The sequence below is a fragment of the Sinocyclocheilus grahami genome, unplaced genomic scaffold (genome assembly GCF_001515645.1).
Source record: "Sinocyclocheilus grahami isolate Dianchi unplaced genomic scaffold, SAMN03320097.WGS_v1.1 scaffold973.1, whole genome shotgun sequence".
NCBI lineage: Eukaryota > Metazoa > Chordata > Actinopteri > Cypriniformes > Cyprinidae > Sinocyclocheilus > Sinocyclocheilus grahami.
In genome coordinates, this window is record NW_015506152.1 from 331,439 (window position 1) to 341,964 (window position 10,526).

A 10,526-nucleotide genomic window follows, 5' to 3' on the forward strand; every position below is an offset into this window, starting at 1 on the left:
GGCAGTTCCAACTTTGCAAGGACAGTCTGGCGCTTCTGACTCACAGACTGTAAGTACGTTTTCATATTTAAAGGATTTGCCACTGATGATTCAAACGTGAGTTTTGGGCAGTGTAGAGTAGCACTTGTTGTTTGTCATTTCTCCGATCACAAATGCAGACATGGTTTTATGTTTACGTGGCGCGATTAGCAACGCGTAAAAAGACAGTATAAGTCATTATAATCAGTAATTATGTCCCCACTGGATGCAACAAATGCCTCGTTTATAATGGGTTTTATTGGTGCTGTCTCATCGCGCCGGTACACGGCATCACAGTACGGTGAGGGGTGTAACATTTCCGTCACACGCTTGAGGTATTCGGGCAATCACAACGCACTGGATAGCTGGCCAATCACAGCACACCTCGCTTTTCAGACTGAGTTTTGTAAAAATCGACGCGTTTCAGAAAGGTGGGGCATAGAGGAGAAAAAATAATGTACAGTATGTGGAAAATAATGTTTTTTTTAACCTTGAACCGCATAAACACATTGCATTACACCAAATACACAACATAATGTTCTTTTTAGCAACGTCATATGACCCCTTTAATATAAACTCATCTATCTGAACTTTCAACAACCAGCTGAGTGAAAATTGTCATTGACACACAAGAGTAATATAAACAAAATAATTTGTCATAAGCAAAATGCCTTAATTTTTCTAGCTCATTTTAAGCCAGTAGTTCATGATAAAAGCCTAGGTTTGATGGACATTTTTAATCTTAATTTGTAATTGTACTTTAATTTTAATTTGATTTTAAAACTAATCCTTACACATGTTTAGGTGCAGCATATAGTCAGATTGATTTAGTCAGTCACATGAAAAGTTTTTGACTTTGACCTTTGCATAACTCTTGTAGTACATATTTCAGTCTCTGAGAAAACATTCTTACAAAGTTGATTTACTTTAAAACTAACAATAAATAAAAGGCAACGTGTTGTTCTAAAAACATTGAGGTTGCAGAACAGTTTGAAACATTAGCTATCGATATTGTACATGACGGACAATATTACGACAAATCTATGGCTCATTCTGTCCCATTACCAAACAACTGCAGCAGGAACGTGAACAAGTACACAATATCCAGGTAGAGACTGAGTGTTGCAAAGATATATTCTTCAGGACTCATTGCATATTGCTTGGTCCCCATCAGCAGCTGTGTATCAAAAGCGAGAAACTGGGACAGAAGAAGTGAGAGAAGAGAAAGAGACACGGGTCAGTTGACCTTATATCACCTTAATCACATGACAAATAATCATCATTTAAAACCATAATCCTTTCTTGACTAATCTGCTTCTCACCATCGTGAAGACAACAGCTCCTATGCTGGCATAGACCGCATGTAACCAGGGAACCTTTCAAAAGACAAAGCAGTTAGAACGTGACTAGAATCTTTATTTGGACTCTTAATGCTTTTTTACAGATTAGGACTGGTATTATTAGCCAGAATCAAAAAAATAAAAATAATAAAATACAGTGCTGCCAAACTTTGTTTGGTAAATTGAGCGGAAAACTCAGAGGTGTTCAGGTGCTGCTGCAGTTATGTTGATTTGAGAAAGCCATCATACTGCTATCCTGTTTAAACTTAAAATTATTCTTCTCCTGAGGCTAACATTTCTGACCGTAACTCCTAGAGTTTTAGAGCTACAGCCATCAAAATACGCTAGCAACATGAAAACATTACTTAATTGTCTGTAACAATTGCTTATTAAGGACATATTATGCATGGCCATATTTTAGATCCCATAATCCTACCCCATACCTAAACTTAACAACTACTTCACTAACTATTAAGTAAGGAATAACTGACGACGGGCCTTTGAATTATTAGGAAATAATGCACACCGGAGTCAATTATTCCACTTATGCTATGGTTACCACACCTCAAATATTGTTCAGATGATGCATTTAAAGACATTTGTCAGGTTTTTCTCCTTAAAACGCTATTGTGAGTATGATTAATTTCTTACACATCTCATCCCACACCTCAGTTGATAATTCTAAAACATAATTTTTAGGGCCGGATTTATGCACAGGCATTCTAGGCATGTGCCTATGAACTGCTATCCATACTGCTACTCCTGAGGCTAACATTTCTGACCGTAACTCCTAGAGTTTTAGAGCTACAGCCATCAAAATACGCTAGCAACATGAAAACATTACTTAATTGTCTGTAACAATTGCTTATTAAGGACATATTATGCATGGCCATATTTTAGATCCCATAATCCTACCCCATACCTAAACTTAACAACTACTTCACTAACTATTAAGTAAGGAATAACTGACGACGGGCCTTTGAATTATTAGGAAATAATGCACACCGGAGTCAATTATTCCACTTATGCTATGGTTACCACACCTCAAATATTGTTCAGATGATGCATTTAAAGACATTTGTCAGGTTTTTCTCCTTAAAACGCTATTGTGAGTATGATTAATTTCTTACACATCTCATCCCACACCTCAGTTGATAATTCTAAAACATAATTTTTAGGGCCGGATTTATGCACAGGCATTCTAGGCATGTGCCTATGCTCATAAGTCCAGGGGGGCCCAATTACAATGTAGAGAAATATTTATAATTTTTATACCACGGGCAACTTACAACAGCAAAAGCACCAAAACCCCAAACGACATTGAGCAAATAAATTTAATAAACAATAGGATAAAACTATTTCCATGTTTTCCACCTTTTAAGTCTATGGAAAGCACACTTTTCCACTGTGTAGTACGACTCGGCTCGGCCCGGCACGGCGCGGCATGGTTCGGCTCGGCACGGTTTGCATTTCCACTGTAGTTCAGTTCCGCTTTAAAGTGGGCGAGATTATTCACATGTCGTTATAGTTGCGCTGCCTCTACTACCACGACTCCTAAAAAAAACTTTTTCATTCCGCGTCGCCCCATCAAGCTCTCGCTGGATCCGCTCCTCTGCTATCAACGAGAGGAATGTCTGTACTTCCTCAACAGACAAAACTTTTTGGTTGTTAAAAAGGTGCGCTCATTCAAAACAGTTGCGTTCGATCCTTCTCTGGCTGTGCTGATTTAAATCTAGCGGTTCTTTTGTGTTTGTGTCGCAAGTTCAGTGACGCAGGTAGTGATGATTCTCTCCGGCCAATCCGTGATCAGCAGAGTTTACACGTCACGTTTTGGTAACGGTACGGTTCACTTAGAACCCCAACCGAGGTGGTACTAAAATAGTAACAGGTACCAGGAAAACCCACCAAAAGTGAATCGTACCGAGCCGTACCGTGCCGTACCATGCAGTGGAAAAGCACCATTTCTTTCTCCCTAGGCACACACATACAGTACATGACAAATGTCTTGAAATAAAACCTCTGCGAACAATGTCTTGAGGTCCAGGCCATTGAATTGTTAGAAATATAATGTACACCCGAGGTGGTAATGCAGGCATGACTCCAGTCAACATTCCTTAATTAAATGGTCCTTCTCTGTTCTCAAACGAGTGAGAACTATATTGAATCTTCAGTGCCTGAATGCAATGGATGAACATCGTAATCCACGGAAACCGTTACTGTGTCGCAATTAGTGAATATAGAGTAATTATTATGATATATCATTATTTTTGTTTGCTGTTTTGGGGTGGTAATATTATATATTAATAAGGGGGGCCCATTTTTTAAATATTTTTTTGCCTATGTCACAAGAGGTAAATCTGGCCCTAGTCCTAGCAACAGAGGCTTGAACCTTTAATAGCAGACTAATAATGACGTTTTTAGAGAGAGAGAGAGAGATTAGTCATGTGTGAATTACGTCTGTGAGTTTGTGTCTCTCAACAGTGTTCAGTAGCAACGTCTCTACTAATAGTGAAAATGTAAGTTCATCTGCTTCATGAACAGTGCCGTAGTATTTCGCTAATGAGAAATGACATGTAGCTTTGAATTTATTGAAACATTTTACTGAAAATTAGGGGTGTAAGAAAATATCGATACACGGGAGTATCGCAATATTTTGTTTAGCGATACAGTATCGATTCTCAAAAACCCAATATCGATATATATATATCTTTTTAATGTATACAAGATTTATGGCAGTTGTTTCGTTTTGAGTTTATATCCCGACCGCTATATAGCAGTCTTCTTACCTCTGAACTTAAACAGTGAAAACGTGTGTGTTCCGCTCCTGCAAGGTTTGTCCAGTCCCCCCGCTCCAGCAAACATTCTAATATTTCATATAATTTTCGCGTATCAGGGCGTCACTATCAATGGGGAGTATTTAAAACTTTTTTGAATGTGCGCTCACGTTGTTCACTTTCGCGATCACGCACACTCTGTGTAAAGGGAACGCATCTTTCGATACAAGATATTTGTCAATGAGCTCCGGATCTGTTGAGTAGCAAATCCTCCACCATGGTCTTGTAGGTCATCCCTCCTCTCGACCCATGATCAGTCAAATCTGACTCCTGCAAGTGAAAGCACTTAATTGTTCCCCTTGTACTTGTACTGCACACAAAGTGGTTCAATAGCGTTAAATGTTACAGGGACAGATTAATACAAATGCAGATCCCACTGTGTTCTGGTAAAAAATAAAATAAAAAAAAATTATATATATATATATATATAGATAGATAGATAAACAGATTTTTTTTGTTAAGGTTTGCATATATGGTGGTGTGTTCTAAATGACAGTTTTCCTAAAATTATATCCTATTCTCCTAAAATAAGAAATATCCCAATATATAGTCTTGCTTACAGTATCGCAATATATCACAACATATCATATCGCAACCCCTGTATAGTGATACGTATATTATCGCCAAATTCTTGTCGATACACAGCCCTAGATAAAATTGTAGAGCAGCCCTGACAACACGTTTCTGTGCACATGTATGTTTCTGTTTGTGTGTGTGCGCATTTGTAAGGGAGAGAGAGCGGGAGAAAGAGAGTATGTGCTTTCCATAAAAATAATAAATACATAACATGTTTCGTGGCAAAAACATGGAAATAATTTGTCATTTTTATCCAATTGTTTACTATAAATATTTGCTTGTTCAGTGTAATTTTGGGTTTTGGCTCTTTTGCTGTAAGGACCTTTGAAATAACTGAAATCATTTGGCGAAGTGATATGGACTCAATGCTGTGAAGACCTGCCTGGAACTACGTTTACCGTCTGTTTTGCTGAAAATAATTGCACACCATTTTTTGCACACATTTGTCAACCAATCAGATTCAAGCATTCAACAGCCACATAGTATAATAAGCAGCAATTAGGAGTTTGAGGCAAAAGTCGTAGTTAATAGTTCGTAATTAATCGTAGTTAGAGACTGCATGACCTTAACACCTTTAAATGTTGAGCTTTTAAAACTACTTTAAACTAAAAACTGCTTCAAGCTTTTAAAACTAATTCAAATTTTCATCTCAGGCTTTCTCAAGCCAACATCAAAGTTTGTCTTGACAAACTTTTCTTTATTTAAACTAATCTTTTCTTTTATTTACTTATATTTTTGGATACTTACATAACCAAAGGGAACCACAAATCCCACGACAATAGCACAGAAAAACATGACCATGCACAGAATGAAGAGAAGACCTTGGAAAGAGGTGATATCAATCTAGAGAGACAAAAAAAAAAAAACTTTAGAATTGGAATATTATTGTATTTTATGATGTGTATATATCATTGGCAACAGAAATATTATAAAACACACTGATGTTCACTAAAAAAAAGCTTATTGGTATTTTTCTGGCATTTGCTCACCTTGCTCTGAAAGCTGAAGATGGTGACACACAGACACACTGTGGCAGTGATGCCAATGCACAGCACTACAGACTTGGTGTTGTAGAAACTGGCAGAAGCATGAAAAAGGCACCGTTACATTCAGCAGAAATTAAACATCTTTTAGAATTTAGAAAAACATGTTTGGGAAAGCATGCGCACACAACAGATGTGTCATTACCTAGAGATAAAACCCAACATGCAAGCCATGCTCAGAGTCTGTGTTTGCAAGATGGTCAGAGAAGCATGGAAAATAAATGACAGAGGGGGAAAAAAAAGAACATTTGTAAATGCATTAATGAAATGTAAATTGCAATGTAATTTTTTTTAATGTATACATGTTTTTTTAAGTTTGACATAAGTTCTAGAAATTCTAAAATACTAGAAATTAAGACCAAAGGCTGACATGCATTTTACTTGTGGTGATGGACTGTTTTAAGCATGCAAGTGTACAACTATAATTCAAAGTGGATGACATTTTAAAGGAATAGTCCCCCCTGAAAAACAAAAGGGAAAAAATATGCTTGGTTATTTCTCTCTTTTTTTTCCCCCTATCGTTTTTTTCTTCATCAGAACAGATTTGGGAAAATGTAGCATTGCATCATTTGCTCACCAATGGATGCTCTGCAGTGAATGGGTGCCGTCAGAATGAGAGTCCAAACAGCTGATAAAAACATCACAATAATCCACAAGTAATTGTCACGATTTGCCTACTGGTGGAGACAAGGAGACGTAAGCGTTAACACAAAACAAGTCTTTAATCATCCAGGAGGGGGACACACACACACACACACACACACACACACACACACACACACACACACACACACACACACACACACACACACACACACACACACACACAGGAACAACAGATTAGCACATGATGTAAGACACCGGACAGAAAGCAAGGGGCAGACCACACTATAAATACACAACTCAATGAGAATAATTGGGGAATCACAGGTGAACGGAATTACTAATTAGACAGGGGAGAAACTAGGTAACTGGGAACACATGGGGAGGAAAACCAACACACTGACAGTCCAAGGGCGTGACTGTAATCCACACCACTCCAGTCCATCAATTAGCAGGTTGTGAAGTGAAAAGATAAATGTGTTTGTAAGAAACAAATCCATCAAGACGTCTTTAATTTCAAATCATTGCTCCTGCTTCCAGTTGAAAACCATATAAAATATTTCTAAACAGATATGTGTGTGACTTCTGATGTGAGAGGACAACAGGCGATGGACTTTATTATGGATTTACATTATTATGGATTATGGACTCATATTTTGGCCAAGAGCAATGATTTGAATTTAAACATGTTTTAATGATAGATTTGTTTCTTACAAACACAGTTTTTTACTTCTCCAGATGTTAACTGATGGACTGGAGTGGTGTGGATTACTTGTGGATTATTGTGATGTTTTTATCAGCTGTTTGGACTCTCATTCTGACGGCACCCATTCACTGCAGAGCATCCATTGGTGAGCAAGCGATGTAATGCTACATTTCTCCAAATCTGATGAAGAAACAAACTCATCTGCATCTTGGATGACCAGAAGGTGAGTACATTTACAGCAAATGTTCATTTTTGGGTGAACTATTCCTTTAATGTATCTTTAAACTGATACTCACAAAGATTGTAAGAAGAATAAGATTCCATGGAAACTGCCTCCTGCAATACAGAAATGAAAAGACGGATGCCAATATGATATTATAATGTTTTCCTAATTATTGAGTGTATAACCAGTACATTACCACAACTGCAATTTATTAACAGTGTATTGACTTACCTCAAATCACCGCAGCAAGCCAATGAGATATATGTGACAAGAAACAGAAGACTGCAAAACACAGACATAGCTTGAGTTACAGATCCAGTGAGTATACTGAAATAAATGCCCAAGTGATGAACATTTTAAAGCAGTAAACATTTTTGCATTACTGATTAAACTGTAGTTTCACGTACTTGGACCAGGAGTATAAAACAGGATGTGTTTGAATGTACATCCTCACTGGAGCACTAAAGCAAACAGAAAGGGGTCAGCAGTGTCAAATGGTCAATATGAAATATAATATGCTTACACATAATTGATTCATAACATAAATTATTGTTCAAAAGTTTGGGGTTAGTAAGATTTTCACATTTATGCATTTAGCAGATGCTTTTATCCAAAGCGACTTACAGTGCATTCAGGCTATACATCTTCTTTTTTTTTCTTTACCAGTATGTTTGTTCCCTGGGAATTGAACCCATGACATGTTGCGCTGCTAATGCAACACTCTACCACTGAGCTACGGGAGATTTTGTTCTGTTTTTGAAAGTAGTCTCTTCAGCTCATCGAGGCTCATTTATTTGATCAAAAATAAATACAGTGGAAAACAGTAATATTGTGAAATATTACTACAAATTAAAAGAACTGTTTGAATATAATGTAAAAAGTAATTTATTGCTGTAATGCAAATCTGAACTTTCAGCATCATTACTCCATTCTTCAGTGTCACGTGATCCTTCAGAAATCATTCTAATATGCTGATTTGCTGCTCAAGAAATATTATCAGTGATAAAATCAATATATTTGTGAAAACTTACTGTCCTCAAACGTTTGACTGTTAGTGTAATTCAGTGATGAGACATTGTCACATATCATACCTTCAAGATTTACAGAATAAAGAATCAGTTACTCACCAGAATGTGAAGAGAGCAATAACTGCTACTGTTGAAAAGAGCTGCAGCATCAGAATCGAATAAACCTGCAAGAATATGATAGGAGTAAGAGCAATAGTTTTTTGCAGGCATTTTGATTTGATAGTCCTCTATACTTGACATAATTAAGTTGAAATATTTCAATTGCTAACCTTTCGTATAAAAACTCGTCTAATATACATGTCATCCCAGGAAAAAGTTCCTTCACCATAGTAGTAACCAGGACATCCTGCAAAGAGAAAATAAAAAACAGAAAATATTATATATCTGACAAAAGGCAGAATGTTAGTTCTAATGAAAGAATGAATGAATGACTGCACAGCTATACCTGCATTTGCCTCTTCATAGCTTGGAGGCATGTTTCCTTCAACAGTTTGGACTGTTGGTGCAACCTGTGAATACAAACATATTGAGAAAATATTAAGGGCATGTGATATAGTGTGCTATCAGTGCTGCCAAATAATGACCTGAAATAATCATTTAATTTAAATGAATACACTGAGCAAACTCTCATCTTTGGTAAACACATATACAACAAGAAAGCAAGAAAGAAATCTTGGATACAATGTTTGTATAACTGCAGTGTTGCTTATAAGCTCATAGATATGATCCGATCCAGTTCAGAGATGAACAGACCTGTGCAAAATAAACCATCAGATATAGGACAGATCATTTAGATTTTATGCATGATTGCAAGATTTAAGATTGTCACATGTTTTATTTAGAGAATGAATAAAACTGGTAATGTTTTATAAGGAAGCTTGAGCTATAAATAGTCAGAATAATCTCCTGCCGCTGTAGAAGCAGTGTCTTCTGAGGTTTTACTACACTGCTTCTGAAATGTTGTTCTATGAACATGAATATTTTGCTCAGTTTTAATGCCACTAAATATAAACCCATTATTTTATATATTGATATCATATCTAATGTTAATTCACTTCTGCTACTTTGCTTACAGTGTTTGAAGAAAGTCTCCTGAATTCTATTATGTTCCATTCTATTCGAGTAATTGTTCAAATGATACCTTACCTTTTTCTGTGTCATTTTATTTATGTATTTATTTATTTTCCCACTGCAGTGCTGCTGGCGGATGATATGATCTGGGTTATCAGAGTCAGCAGTTGTAGTCCTTTGTGCTGGATGTGGGTCAGTCTGTGCTTCATGTGTGCTGCAGTGCAGATTTACTCATGTCTGATATAGTTTATTCAGACTAATCCCTCTTACATTCCCATCGGTCCCTCCTCCACACAGGGCTTTAGGAATGATGGGACTGAGCGGGAAAATACCACCTTCAACTCAGAAGTTGGGCTTTCACTTGAAAATAGTATCGCTATATTTAGAGTCATGTAGAATAATGGATGAACCCAGCCTAAAGGATAAAGGTGATGCTACATAAGTATAAAGATGAAATCATTTGAGAAGATAATGTGTGCAGTTGGTAATAAACAACAACCACACAAATATTGACTATTTAGAGTATGGGTCATTTCAGAAATGTGCCATTTTAAAAAAAAATGTATTTATTTATAATGTATTTAATACATGATATGTGTCAAATAATATGTATTCAATACATATTTTCATAAAAAACAGTTATGATTGAAATAGGGTTGACATAACTTAGGGAAACAAATACACTGTCATGAATTGCTCTGAGACACGAAGGCTGAGGATCCAAACACAGTGTTTATTCAGAGGGTAATCCACAATTGTGCTCCAAACACAGGCTAAAGTCAAAACAGTCCAAACAATAACAAGAAACACATACAAAGAGTAGTCCAGAACAAGGGACAGACGAAACCAAGACACAGGATAACAGGAAACAATGGCTCAGAAATGGCGTACAAAACACATGCAAGACTTCACAGTCAATGAATGAACCAGACTATAGGATGAGCAGACAGGATTAACGAGACACAGGTGAAAACAATGAGTGCAGATGAGTCCGGGCAAAGGATTATGGGAAATTAACTCCCAAGACTGCGTGACAGAGGTATGAGATGCTGGTGATCCCGACAAACCCCTTTTTTTTTTTTTT

General features: G+C 36.8%; 1 protein-coding gene across 1 annotated transcript in view; it reads right to left on the reverse strand.

The window, feature by feature from the left end:
* Window positions 1-529: 529 nt before the first annotated feature.
* The window catches only part of LOC107565004 (protein lifeguard 2-like), a 28,399-nt gene continuing 18,402 nt past the window's right edge, over window positions 530-10,526 (reverse strand). The window contains exons 3-14 of the mRNA XM_016250189.1: window positions 9,518-9,645; window positions 8,817-8,880; window positions 8,641-8,717; window positions 8,471-8,535; window positions 7,751-7,804; window positions 7,575-7,625; window positions 7,417-7,456; window positions 5,957-5,994; window positions 5,758-5,845; window positions 5,516-5,611; window positions 1,341-1,394; window positions 530-1,216 (exon numbers count right to left, since the gene is read on the reverse strand). Coding sequence (XP_016105675.1) covers window positions 1,067-1,216; window positions 1,341-1,394; window positions 5,516-5,611; window positions 5,758-5,845; window positions 5,957-5,994; window positions 7,417-7,456; window positions 7,575-7,625; window positions 7,751-7,804; window positions 8,471-8,535; window positions 8,641-8,717; window positions 8,817-8,880; window positions 9,518-9,532 — 792 coding nt within the window. The 5' untranslated portion in view covers window positions 9,533-9,645 and the 3' untranslated portion in view covers window positions 530-1,066. The remainder of the gene's footprint in view (window positions 1,217-1,340; window positions 1,395-5,515; window positions 5,612-5,757; window positions 5,846-5,956; window positions 5,995-7,416; window positions 7,457-7,574; window positions 7,626-7,750; window positions 7,805-8,470; window positions 8,536-8,640; window positions 8,718-8,816; window positions 8,881-9,517; window positions 9,646-10,526) is intronic.